Raw genomic sequence first — 14,689 nt, 5'->3', positions numbered from 1 at the left:
TGTAAATGTGTGTTTGTGTGCTCGAAAAGCGTCTCTTAGTGCAATAAGAAATAAAACAATGAATTTTAAAAGAAAAAGAAAATAGATGATAAGTGGAAGAAAAGTAAAATAACTTAGACATGACAGGATATAGCATTAGAATAACTTAGAAAACCGCTAGAATAACAAGTAAGGAAGGTTAAGTTCGGCTGTAACCGAACATTACATACTCAGTTGAGAGCTATGGTGGCAACATAAGGGAAAATAACCATGTAGGAAAATGAACCGAGGGTAACCCTTGAATGTGTTTGTATGACATGTGTATCAAATGAAAGGCATTAAAGAGTATATTATGAGGGAGTGGGCCATAGTTCTATGGATGGACGCCATTTAGGGATATCGCCATAAAGGTGGACCAGGGCTGACTCTAGAATGCGTTTGTACAATATGGGTATAAAATGAAAGGTGTTAATGAGTATTTTAAAAGGGAGTGGACCTTAGTCCTATATGTGGTCGCCTTTTCGAAATATCGCCAGAAAAGTGGACCAGGGGTGACTCTAGAATGTGTTTGTACAATATGGGTATCAAACGAAAGGTATTAATGAGTATTTTAAAAGGGAGTGGACCTTAGTCCTATAGGTGGTCGCCTTTTCGAAATATCGCCATAAAGGTGGACCAGGGGTGACTCTAGAATATGTTTGTACGATATGGGTATCAAACGAAAGGTGCTAATGAGTATTTTGAAAGGGCGTGGGGCTTAGTTCTATAGGTGGACGCCTTTTCGAGATATCTCCATAAAGGTGGACCAGGGGTGACTCTAGAATGTGTTTGTACGATATGGGTATCAAATTAAAGGTATTAATGAAGCTTTTAAAAGGGAGTGGATGCGTTTTCCAGATATCGACCAAAATGTGGACCAGGGTGACCCAGAACATCATTTGTTGGATACCGCTAATTTATTTATGTATATAATACCACGAACAGTATTCCTGCCAAGATTTCAAGGGTTTTTTATTTCGCCCTGCAGAACTTTTTCATTCCCTTCTACTTAATGTGGTAGGTGTCACACCCAATTTACAAAGTTTTTTCTAAAGTTATATTTTGCGTCAATAAACCAGTCCAATTACCATGTTTCATCCCTTTTTTCGTATTTGGTTAATCAAAGTTAATTATGGCACTTTTTCGTTTTTCGTAATTTTCGATATCGAAAAAGTGGGCGTGGTCATAGTCGGATTTCAGCCATTTTTTATACCAATACAAAGTGAGTTCAGATAAGTACGTGAACTGAGTTTAGTAAAGATATATCGATTTTTTCTCAAGTTATCGTGTTAACGGCCCAGCGGAAGGACAGACAGTCAACTGTGTATAAAAACTGGGCGTGGCTTCAACCGGTTTCGTCCTTTTTCACAGAAATAAGTTATCGTCCCAGAATCTAAGCCCCTATCAAATTTCACAAGGATTGGTACATTTTTGTTCGACTTATGGCATTAAAAGTATCGTAGAGAAATTAAATGAAAAAAGGCGGAGCCACGCCCATTTTGAAATTTTCTTTTATTTTTGCATTTTGTTTCACCATATCATTACTGGAGTTGAGTGTTGACATAATTTACTTATATACTGTAAATATATTAAATTTTTTGTTAAAATTTGACTTTAAAAAAAAGTTTTTTTTAAAAGTGAGCGTGGTCGTTCTCCGATTTTGCTAATTTTTATTAAGCACACATATATTGTAATAGAAGTAACGTTCCTGCCAATTTCATCATGTTATATTCAACGACTGCCAAATTACAGCTTGCCAAATTTTAAATTACCTTCTTTTAAAAGTGGGCGGTGCGACGCCCATTGTCCAAAATTTTACTAATTTTCTATTCTGCGCCATAAGTTCAACTCACCTACCAAGTTTCTTCGCTTTATTCGTCTTTGGTAATGAATTATCGCACTTTTTCGGTTTTTCGAAATTTTCGATATCGAAAAAGTGGGCGTGGTTATAGTCCGATATTGTTCATTTTAAATAGCGATCTGAGATGAGTGCTCAGGAACCTACGTACCAAATTTCATCAAGATACCTCAAAATTTACTCAAGTTATCGTGTTAACGGGCAGACGGACGGACGGACGGACATGGCTCAATCAAATTTTTTTCGATCCTGATGATTTTGATATATGGAAGTCTATATCTATCTCGATTCCTTTATACCTGTACAACCAACCGTTATCCAATCAAAGTTAATATACTCTGTGAGCTCTGCTCAACTGAGTGTAAAAAACGTACACTCTCTTCCGCTCTTCACAAGCACTGGTCTCCACATGCGCGTATTAAGCTCAAGTGTTAGTGAGTGTGTTAGTATGAAAATCAAGCAGAAGCAGAACTTTACAATTCCAGAAAGTCGGCCAATGGCCAACCAACTCACGTAAAATCACCTGGCTTGTAGTAATCTTTTGCAATGAGTTGGCATATGAATCAAGCAATAATAATCGCAGCTACTCGCTGAACAAATGATAAATAACAGCACGCTATGTTGTTGAATGTAAAAGCTTTAAGACATCAATAAGGGAAGGTGAATCGCTGCGGAAGTGCTAGCAGTGAGTGAAACGCAAGGACGAATTAAAAATATCTCTTGGTCTTTAGATTATATTTGAAAAATATACTACTGTATAAAACATAAAATGCATAAGGCGAAAGTGAATGCTTATTTTTGAGTCTTAACGCACTAAAAAATGCGCTATATTTATATTTTTTACCCATGAATATTTGATAACTATTTGTGACAAAAAAAAAAAAATAGCGAATATTCATTCCTAGCTTAAAGCTAAGATTTGGTTCCTAAAGAAATCAGAGAAAACTAAATCACTCAATAACAAAACCAAAGTGGATTTTATTCAAGCTCTTATAAATGAAAAATTTTGTGAGCAGATACTGAACCGATGTTTCTTAAATTTCTAAGGTGTTCCAAAAAATACCTTCATGATACCACTTTAATATTTCATACTATTCCGACGAAGTTTTTACCGTAGATATCCCAATCTGATTGGCAAAGGTAAAAAGAAAGCAAGAGTTGTTTGCAACTGACAGGTCGAAGAACCATACGCAGTGCTACAAAATGTCGAAGACCATGGGTCTTAGTATAACGAATTTACGCTTATCACTTACAAGATGGAACTATAGGCTCTTGATGGGTATTTTCACTGAACAATGCATTCCGTAGGAATTGCAGGCGCATAGCTGAACGATCGAGCATGTTCTACGCTGGTATGCTGCACTTGCCAGGCTAAGACTCCAGCTATTAAGAATGATACAGCTATCAGGTCTAGAAGCAGCAAAGTGGAACAGGTCCTGGAAAGCTTCTATTGTCTTGTTTTTTTGATAGGGATTTTGGCCGCTGGTGAAACTTTTGTTCAGTTCAACCTAACCTGTTAAGGAGTGCGTTTGAAAAATTGTCATCTTTATTTTAACTAATATTTTCTTTTAAATATGCTTAATTTAGAAAATTAAAAGTACGATTGGAAATAGCTTCCAGAAATTTGAAGTAGTATGAGTTTCAGAGCCCAAATAATGTGTCTATTTTTTCGAAAGCTTTGTTATGGATATGAAGTCGAATTTTGTTCGTCTTTTCAAGGCGTTCAGGTTAAATATTTTACTTTGGAAATGTAGGCGATAAGCTTATTTAAAAAACACACAAACAATTTCTTCCGAAATCCTTTTAGCGACAGGCGGACATCCTAACGAACCAGAGAAAGGAAGATGTTTGAAGCCACAGGAACTAAAAGCATCCAAACATAGCAAAGGAATGCAGAAAGGTATGAAGCTTTTTCCAATATAGTCCAAGGGTTCAAAATTTATCTGGCTGAGCTTTTATAAAAAAAAAAAGAAAAAACTAGATGTAACACAAACAAATATGAGCTTTCGAACCTTCAGGAAGTAAATCCGCACAACTCTGCAGAGCGGTGGCTAATGGAAGGACGCTTAGCATTGTTCAAAAGCAAAACATTTTTTTGGAAACAGTGATGTTCAAAAGTTTTCCAAGCCTAAGAAAATATAATAAAACCTTTAATAGAGGAGGTGCAAGAGCTGTTCCTATTTTTGCTAACAAACATGAAGACATTAAATAAACCGCAATTGAAATAAGGAAAAATACTGGTTGAAAACACAACAGGCCTGCAACTATACCCCGTGTTTTGAATTTTATGGGTGATAATTTTTTGGCGCAATCTTTAGTATTTTTCTCAAGGTTTAAGGGCATCTTTTTAGATTATGTGGGATGAGGCCAAAAATAACAACTCAACGTTCTGTTATTTCAATCTTAATTATTAAAAGGTCAATGCGGAGAGTTTTACCTAGGTTTAAGTTCATGTATATGGGTAGCATATGTGGGTGGAGCGGTAGGTCATCTTTTTCAGTTAGAAATCACTTCCTCCGATGTGTGGGATTTTTCACGTTAAGTATTCACTTTCTCATGCCGATGATGATAGATAGTCTCACGTGATTTGAACCAGAAAGTTTTTCAAACGGCGAGGTTTCATGCCGGGATGGAAGCGAGAAACGTGGACATTATCCCACAAAGCAAAGTATAAAATTTGTCAGAGAAAAAGTTATGAAAAGTTTAAAAGCGCCACGACACAAAGTCATGCAGAAGCTCGTCCAGTCTTCAAAGGTATATCGTGCTAAGTTATTATTAGTTCGAAGCATTGTTTTTTCTGCCGATCTCTATGCCTTTTTCGTATAATGTATCTTTTTAAGTTTTTTTTGTTTTACTTTACTCCTATACCCTTTTATTACTGCTTTCCACCCTATTCTCTATATTCGTTTTCTCCTACTTCCTCTCTGCTTTTTTTTTCAACTCTCCCAGTCTTTCTCCTATCCGTTTCACTTTATTTTCCCTTTTATATAGTCCTTCACTTCCAACCTCATTATCCACTCATCTCCAATATTTTATACCTTTTTCTTCTCTTTCTACATTTTGATTTCTACTCTCTACATCTTTTTCCCAATGCCTTTAGCTTTCCGACCTCCTTTTCATGTTGCTCCAGTCGAATTTTTCTATGCCCGTTTGCCTGCCCAGTTCTTTTCCACAGTTTCTTCATTACATATCCTCTTATCAATATTCTTTCTCCTCTCTTTTCATTTTACCCCCTCAATCTCATCACTTTCTTTCCTTTTCATTCCCGTTCCACTCCCTTTCTATTTGTCTTTCTAAACTTCATCCTTTTTTCTCACTCTCATTTCTCATTTTCTTCTCTTCTATGTGCCCATTTCCTTTATCTACCTTTTCTTTCATTTATGACGTTTTTCTTTTCCATACCCTTTTCTTTTCGCCATCCACCTACCTGCCTCGTCAAGTCTTATATTTCGGCCAATCTCCATTCACATATCGCATTTCATTTCCTCGAGAAGAGTGCAGACTTTTATTGCGAAACCTCCCAAACTGTCTAAACAGTAAACCACGTACAATACGAACGCAGAAATGAGGTCCAAAACTTTAATTAGATACTGTATCGTTTATTCGTTACTCGCTATATATTGTATATCCAAGGAAAATTGTTTATAGCCTCACGGTGTATCAACTACTTGCTTTCATCTCCCTTATAAATACTCGCGCTCTCAATATCTACCAAAACTCTGCATCTTACCGTCACTGCGTCGACTCACCATTTTTGCCGGTACACAGGGATAACCAAACAAAAAATTACTACATACATATTTATTTTTTTAAGTGTAATGTTCACCCACTGTTTCTCGTCTGTCTTGGCTCTGACTCTGTGTGCTCGAGTAAATAAATATTGCAAGCAAGTATTTGGGAAAGCCACTTGAATTCGTTAATTTCGCTTAAGTAAGTGCAGTTGTAAATGGAGTTGCGATATAGTTGTATGTATGTGTATGTGTGTGAGGTATGTAAGTATTTATGAACGAAAGGAAAATGTTTGTATGCGCAAAATTTATTTAAGTTGGGGGAGCATAAACTGTTGATGATGACAATGATGTTGATGAAGATGGATGAATTTAAGTACAATTTATTAATTCGGGCATTATTTGTAAAAGAATTTATGTGGGGAAAATACTTAAAGTATGCTCTGGAAATTGTGATGACTTTGAAACAATACGTTTACTTTTACTGTTCGATACAATAGGGCTCCATATTGAATTTCGGTAAACTTATTTATATAAATTCGAAATGAGTAATTTTGGTCACAATTTAAATTTCAATTTTACTGCTGGAAACATGTATGTAATACTCCTATATGTCTACAAAAGGCTAGGTACATTCAAAAACATCAGAGTGCCGATATATTGCTGTTTAAACGTTTTTGTTTTTGTATTCAATAACCCAATGTACCTAAATTTAAATTTTTTTTTTTCACACTTATGCTGCTACAATCTCAAAAATTTTATAGACTGTCCTGTTCTGATTTCTAATTCTAAACATATTGCGAGCATTTTCTATTAGCAATAAAGGAGTATTACATATATGGCTGGAAAAAATATTCAAACTATGTGACCCTTTTTTAAGAAATTATGCAAACCAACCTGAAACACTTTTTCAAAAATTTCGAAAATTGGAGCAAATTTTACGAAAATTCGAACTTTTTATTTGGAGTTCTCGCAATTTTTTTATACACAAAGCTGGTAAGACGAAATTCTGGTGAAAATACCGCCGGAATTTTATAACTATCGATAAGCAATGTTTGTATTTGGCCCTACGGCACAGCGACTTCTGAATGGAATATCCACCTATCTTGGCTGAAGTTTCGAAAACATTCAATCGAAGAAAAGTTTTGAAAAGTGGCCTATTATCCTATCTTAGGGTTTATTTCAAAAACGCCCGATTTAATAATAAATATGTTGAGAGATAGGCCGTTTTCGAACTAGATAGATTTATTATTATCATTATTCTAGGCTTCGATACACTGCGACCTTTATTAAGATCTGTTGTACTTAACCTGTAGCTATATATGGAGGCTTTTAATTTATTTAAGTAACCTTTCAGTAAATTTAATCCAGATCACTAAGGGATTAGGAGTCACACCGTCTAGTTGGCAGAATCTCTGCCTTTCCAGAGCGACGCGATCGCAGAGAATGTGAACCTGCGTTTAATCCTCCAGCTCACAAAAGTAACAGATTTGTGTTACAGATAGATTTAGCTCTATGTTGATATCGTAGGCTACAGCGTCCCGCATTTGACGCAGTGAGAATTCATAGGTCTTCTCTGCTTAGGCTTATGAGTTCGGCTGATACTCTCGCTTGTCTTCGCCCTGAACATTCAATCCAATGTTGTCTGAACTGCTTTATTTCATGATTTTCTAGTTGGTGGTTTCTTGAGTCCCTTGTAGGGCTCTGGACCATAGAATACTTCTATAGCACCCTGTTTGGCTAGGTAGTATGCATGTTCATTGCTTTCATGTCCATGATGCCCCTCACTCATAGGCATTCATCCATTAACTTAAAAGTAACTGTGTATGACTGCAAGGCACATAACATTGTCTTGCTCTCACACACAATGCGGATACTCCTCGAAGATAAGTCTCTTCATAGACGCTTTCTGCCATAAAATTCTATTGCATAGATTTCTGCCTGAAAAGTAAAGGGACAACTTTACATGTATATCGGTTTCCTGAATTTCAGTCCATAGATGCCAGCTTCCGTTTTCAAAATCAATTTTATATCCATTCATCAACCAAAAAGTTCTGTCCACTATGGACACATCAAAAATCCGTGACATTCTGAGCGTAGGGGCTGTTGCGTCATAAGATAAAATACGGAGTTTTCTAATTTCGTCTGCCCAATCATGTTTCCGCTCTTTAGTAGTTGGCATGATATGTTGATATGGGAAATCTGAGAATCATCCGTATTATATTTTGAAGCAATTGTGAAAGTCCACATTATGAGGAGCTAGCCCAAATTTCGAATACTGTGCGCCACGATGTTCAGTAGTTTTCCTGTCCGGCCAGACAGATGTTGAACTATTTAAAATTAAGTCACTATTTACAACTCGTTACATATGTTCACTAAGCAGGGAAAAGTTTTTCTACAGCACATATTCCACACTATTTCTGTGGTATCTATGGAAGGCATTTCGCCACCTTCTCTGCGTTTTGACGCTCTCCACTTCATAAACTTTTTAAATTTTTGTTGAGTAGGTACTTTTCCTTAAAGCATACCTTTTATCTTAGCCTAAATACAAAAGATTCAAAGCCGCAACAGTCTATCAAAACAAAATTATTTTGTATCCATTCAAGAGCACTCATCAAATCAGCTGATTTTGCAAAAAAAAAAAAACAACAACAACTTAAACACCATTACCTATCTGCTCAGTACTTCAACTCTTCAACGCATCTATAAATTATTTTACTCTCTCTTTGCTACTCTGCATATTATCACACAAAATACGACTCCCGCTTGTAGCTCAAATTCCATTTTACACCTGGAATTTATTTCCGAATTGAGAGTTCCGTTACTCTGCGCCTACAGGAATTCGCGCGCTCTTTCGGAGTACAAGAATAACACCGAATATTTTTGCACATGGTACGAATAATATAAAACAATTCGTATATGACGAATAGTAACGAGTTAATGTAAACGAGCGACACATAATTGCAATGTGAGTATAATTCACCACTCCTCATAGGTATTTTGTAGAGAGTGTGCAAGTATTTGGGTGTGTGTGATTATACGAATTACTTCAAACTTCCTGTTGAAAAAAACTGTATACGCTCCGGCAACTGTGTACTTCCTGTGCCAGCATACCAAATTCAGTTGAGCTTTAGTTATCGTGCGAAGAGGATGTTATTACGGGTGTTGAAATTCGTATGGAATGGATTGCAAATTTTTTTCACGCAAACTACTAAATGAAAAAAATGACGGTAGTAAATGAAAAAAAAAATTATTTGAATCGGCTTTAGTGTACCTAATAGAGAATGTGAATATAGCATTAAAGTGGTGAAAATGGAAACAAAAATTAAAAGTACCCAAGTGCATAAGGAAACTTAGATAACATGAAAATGTAAATATATCAAATCCCAAACGTTTTAAATTTAGCTCAAAGCAATACAATATTAAAACGTTTGCCTATAACTGCATAATCACTTTACTGTTGCCTATCTTTAGGCGCTTAAGCCAACTAAAATCTTGAAACGTCATAAATAACAACAGTATGTCGCGTTTAAACGTTCGCTTGCCGTCTACCTTCATAAGCGCGCCGTGATATGCTTAAGTCGTAATCGCGTTAAACAAAGTTTGTCGTTCCGGCGTAATCTTGTCAACGTTGGCTGAACATTGAAGGCATTCGTTCATGAAACATTCGTTCATTGCGTTGATTTGTCAGCCTAGCGTAGGCTAAGCAAAAGTTGTAGGTGTAGGGTAGTATAGCAAGGCTGGTTTGTATTACTGCTTGTCTTGTTAATCAAATCCGTTTTTGGGTTAAGTGCTAAATTAATTGATTCTTGTCAACGCTAAAGCGGCAATCAAGCTTTTTGATTGTGTGAGTGGGTTAATTGAATTGAAATGTGTATTAAGTGGAACACAAATTTGTACTTCTAAAATGTTGTATATACAATAAAATTTTGTTTTTTGTTTGGTTAAGGTGTCATATGGTATAAGAAAAATTCAGCGCCTAAATATAGGCTATATATATTAGAGGAAGTACTGCAGGTACTACCAAAATGTGATTTGTATAATCTGTACTCCATTGTTTGTTAGATTGATTCTTTAAACAGAATAAAATCTTTAAAAACTTAAAGTTTGTTTAATCCATTTTAAACAGAAATTTAGCGCCTAAAAATAGCCTACTGCTTTCTTAAAATCGCATTGTTCATATGAAAGAGAAACTTGTTTTTAAGTGAGTTGTTTCTACACGAAATTTTAAATAAAAATATCGAAGAAGACCTACAATTGGAAGTAATGCTGAAGGTGGAAAAATTTTATCTTATAACAATGAAATAAATGAACTTTAAAAAATCATCGTAAAAAATTTAAAAAAGGAACAAAAAAAATATATTAATTCAAAGAATTCGTATATAACTAAATATATGACAAATGCCAGTTAAACAAAAAATCGGAGTTAACTATAATTATTTTTCTTGAAGGCACTTCTTTTTAAAATTAAAAAAAAAATGTAAGTATATTATAATGAAAAAAAAACCCAGTACTACTTAAGCCGTAATTCGAAAATACATTACAATTTAAACATTACACGGTTACAATAAAAAAAAAAAAAAAAACAAAAAAAAAAAATAAATAAATAAAAATGTCGCTTAAGAAAAACAACGAACTAATCATAGAAATTACATGTAACAATAATTTAAAACAATAAAATATATAATATTCTGAAAATGCTATTGCCTGGATTCTTCTGTCACATCATAAGTAGCGGCAAATATATCACCAGACGACGAACTAATGCCAGTCAACATATGGATCTAAGATTCGTCCTCATATTTTTTTTGCTCAAATGGTCGTATGTGCAAGGTAAGCAAAAAAAGAAAAAAAAAAAATCCGTACTTGGGAGAACATAGATTATAATTCAAAATACATTATTATCTAGAGAGATCTTTGGCAGGATCAAAAACGCTATAATGTTAGCCAATTTGTTTAATTTTTTCAGATTTTATTATTATAGTGAAATGTAAAAATTTGGCAAAGAAAAAAGTACTAATTTATTACATTTTACGAATATAGAAGATGAACAGATGATTAAATCCAAGGAAATTCAAAAAGAATATAATGACATAGTCGCGAATGCCGACAAATATAACCAGAAATACTTACTTAATTACTTAATTGAAAATTAAACATTTAAACATTTATGGCCGTCCAAAAACTTGCGTCAGTCCCTTCTAAGTTGGACTAGCTGGCGCCAATTAGCCGCACCAAGTGAATTTAGATCGTTTTTCTCGTGGTCCTTCTAGCAGAAGTGGAGACCGCGCTCTTCATTTGCTTACATAGGCGGGTTCCAAAAAAAAAATATTATAAAGCTCGTACAGCACATCATTAAATCTCCTTCGGAACTCACCGTCACAAATACGTATTGTACTTAGATCGTTAAAAATTAAAGAAATCGCACTCTGTCTTCAATGGTTTCGAAGAGTTCAGATGGTCATTCTCTATTTCGACTGAGTTGATGGTGTTGCTCAACTTTATTTTACAAAGCCGTATAAGTTTTGTGTGGAAACTAAGGACTCCCCGAAGGTTTTGGGGAGTGTAGTCGATGTTGGTGGTCCTTTGCTGGATATATATCCAGTAACTTCTGGCTAGAGAGTCTATTTTTCGCCTTGAGATAATATTGGAACTTGACAGCACTTGCATAAAAACACTTTGCTAAAGAGCTTTCCATTTTTGTATGACAGCTAGCCGTAATACATCCGACCAAACTCTTGACTTATATACAACAAGATTTTGCCTTAAGTCATGGGCAGGTAATAACCATTGGAACGAACCGCCTTGCTTTTTAAAATTTAATTTTGATAACCATTTTTTGCTAATAAATGTAAATATTTTGTGGTCTCTGGCAAATTTATCTTAAATTCTTTCATTCAAGAACGCTCGTTTCTTTTCTACTTGACGTCTGAATTTTCTGCATGGGAATCTTATCTCGTTCGTTCTCTCTTGTTTTTTTGGCCCGATTCGCTACTCTTCTTTATCTCTTCGACACTTAACAACGATCCCATGCAGTTTAACGCTTCCTCGAGAAGATCTATGTAGGTCCTTATGTCCGTGGTTATGGTCTTTTGCTTGAGGGCCCATCTTGCGTAGCACTGATACCGCGTACTCCAGCAGCTCATCCTGGCTCTTCTCTTCGAGGCCTCCTAGCAGCGGCGCGCTGTGTTACTACACCGGGAGAACAAACAGGCATTGTTTGTAGCAGCGAGTGTTACTGGCTGGATATTTCACGCCGCTGTGTTTTCGCCACCGGTATCTTTTCGGCCGATGTGGCACCTTGCGTGGCCATTACCGGCATGGCTACTTTGGCGGTGGTTATAAAATTAGCGATCTCTACGTTTTGGTACTCTTCTTAAACACCGCTTCATTGCCTTTTTCTTCCTCAATTGCTATATTTTTATTTAAATTTGTAATTTGGTTCTCATAAGCTCTGAATATCCGCTTCAAATCGCTATCTACGTCGTAAATCACGTGGTTATATATGTAAAGGCAGGGAGGCCAAGCGTGGATTAAATCAGGTCCTATTGAGAGTCTGTGTAAAGAGCTATAAACAGCGTTAGTCATGATTCTTCTCAAATTCTATTGCACCACGAGCTTAATGGCGACATGCTTCGAACGTATTTGATGAACTGCTCATGATTTAACGAGACGGGGATGGTAAAGATATTAACCTACCAGACCAACTGTCACCCCTGCCTATTAAGAAAGTAGCCAAGCGTCATCGCTAGTCCATAGCAAACATTTACAATCGTGTATGCAATCCTGCGGAAGCTTGATGGCGTATTTCAAGGCGGCATACTATATCGACCTTCCACCGAAACTTTGGAATGTGTGCCTTTTGAGCCGCACATCCTCATTTGTCTACTGGGTAGCTCATTTTGGTTGCACTGAGCACTTAATTTCCTCAGTGCCACCTGTCTCTTGGCAAGCATACCTTTATCCACCGCCTGAGGAGGCGCTAGGTAAGGGACCAATACCCCCTCGGTTTTGTGAACTAGTTTTTAAGAAAGCTCGCGTTTGAATTTTTAATTTTGGGCTTGGTGATATATGCAGTCCAAAAAAGTAAGATTTTGGGCTTAAACTTTTACCTAATTTTCATGCGTGGAAATGTTCAACGATGAGGCAATTTTTTTCTAACCGAAATTTTCTTCTGGTGTTTAAATATGATACAGTTATATTGTTTAGGGAAAATCACGATAACTTGAGGCAACTCCAAAAGGACTGTCAACTGTCGAATGCGTATTCAAAATATATATAAAAAGTCTTATTTTATTGTATTTGTATTTTCCTTTCAGCTCAGGTTATGGGCAAAGAACTACGTGAGACTGTAGGCTCATAAACGATCTGTACAATATAATTTACATTAGTACTTACATCCTTATTTGGATTTTGCTTTTATCTTATGTTTTATTCTAATGCTAATAAAATTGCGTAAAATGGCAGCAATGAACACGTAAAATGATTGTGTTTAATGTTTCATACGTGATCAATGAGGCAAGCAAAAATTTCTGTACTTCCTATATTAAATTTTTCTTAAAACTTACCTTACAAGAAGTGGTGATAAATGGATATTCAGTAGGTCATCTTAAAGTTTATATCTTTATTAAGGCGGTCCCTATAAATCAAATAAACGGTTTATTCCAGTATCACCGCTTCAATTGGTAAAACCGACGCCCGAAATATAATTTTTTTTGGGCCCTATTGGGAACGGCTTAGGGCTGTCGTAGAAGAATCGGCACATTAAATCGTATAGGAAGAAAGAACATACAGATCTACAGACGGCAGAATGAAATAAACATGGTTAGCTATCGATATGCTACCAGGTCGACATTTCTTGCGATTTCTGGTGTTTTCAATGAAAAACAAACAAATCGTCCTGAACGTTGTCTACATTTGTTTCAGTTTAACGCGGACTTTGGCCACTTTTACAAAGAAAAAAACAAAACTTTTGGCTAAGTAGCCAAAGCGGCCAAAACGTAATTTTTATAAGCATAGAAATACAACTCTTAACGTACCAACATTTTCCTTAACCATCATCTGAGTTTTACAAACAGTTGCTTGCTACAAATCGATATTTCCGGCAGCCTATGTGGTTACATGAAGATTGAATTTTTTGAGTTTCCATGGATAAATTCCAATTTTGTTCCCGGTGCGAGATATGCTAACCGCCTTGAATGTATAAAAAATAAATGTAAAGCGTGATAACCTCCGAAGAGATCTAAGGCCGAGCTTCTCTTCCAATTTGTGTCGTGCTCCTCTTGATTTTCCCTACAATTTGGCCGGAGGGGACCTACATGTTTTATGCCGACTCCGAACGGCATCTGCAAAGCAGGTGAGTTTTCACTGACAGCTTTTCATGGCAGAAATACACTCGGAGCGCTTGCCAAACACTGCCGAGGGCGCTAACCCAGGGCATACGTTGTGGCAGGCGGAGCACGCTACCATCATACCACGGTGGCCGCCACCTTCTTGATACGGGCTAAAAATGGCTGCCGCAGTGGTGTGATAATAGCGTGCTCCGTCTACCACACCGAGGATAGCTACACCAAAGTTTTAGAAACAAGGTTTTTCAATTAGGAGACAATTTTTTTAAGCGGATTCGCCCCTCGGCAGTGTTAAGAAGCATTTTATTCGTCCATGACCATTTTAAACATCTTTTATATAAAAGTGGGCGTGCTCCTTAACCGATTTCGTTAATTTTTCTTCAAAGCATTCCTTATAGTAAAGGCAACCTCTCTGCCGAATTATGTTGCGAGAGGTTTAACGATTTTTGATTTATGATTAATAATATTTGTAAAATTGATTTTATCGCAAGTGGGCTGTGCCACACCCATTTTAACAATTTTTTTCAAATTTTTATCACGAGTCTTAATATCAGTCCACACGCCAAATTTCAGTATTCTAGCTGTATTATTTACTAAATAATCAGGTTTTTTGCGTTTTCCAAAATGTTATACATATAAAAAGTGGGCGTGGTTATCATCCGATTTCTCTCATTTAATTTTTTTTTTCAATACCAATCTATTTTGAGTCCAGATAAGCTTGTGTACCAAATTTGGTG

The 14,689-nt window shown here is 36.1% G+C and overlaps 1 protein-coding gene across 2 annotated transcripts in view; it reads left to right on the top strand.

The window, feature by feature from the left end:
- Positions 1 to 8,769: 8,769 nt before the first annotated feature.
- robo3 (roundabout 3) overlaps positions 8,770 to 14,689 on the top strand; it is a 344,494-nt gene continuing 338,574 nt past the window's right edge. The window contains exons 1-2 of one of the 2 annotated variants that reach the window (XM_067768105.1): positions 9,591 to 9,621; positions 9,734 to 10,437. In XM_067768105.1, the coding sequence (XP_067624206.1) occupies positions 10,302 to 10,437 (136 nt within the window). In that variant the 5' untranslated portion in view covers positions 9,591 to 9,621; positions 9,734 to 10,301. Of the gene's footprint in view, positions 10,438 to 14,689 lie in introns of both variants that reach the window. The other variant, XM_067768104.1, reaches the window with a different exon arrangement.

The sequence above is a fragment of the Eurosta solidaginis genome, chromosome 2 (assembly GCF_040869045.1).
Source record: "Eurosta solidaginis isolate ZX-2024a chromosome 2, ASM4086904v1, whole genome shotgun sequence".
Classification (NCBI taxonomy): Eukaryota; Metazoa; Arthropoda; class Insecta; order Diptera; family Tephritidae; genus Eurosta; species Eurosta solidaginis.
Note: the sequence above shows the minus strand (reverse complement) of the source record. Positions and strands in the feature narration are given on the sequence as shown.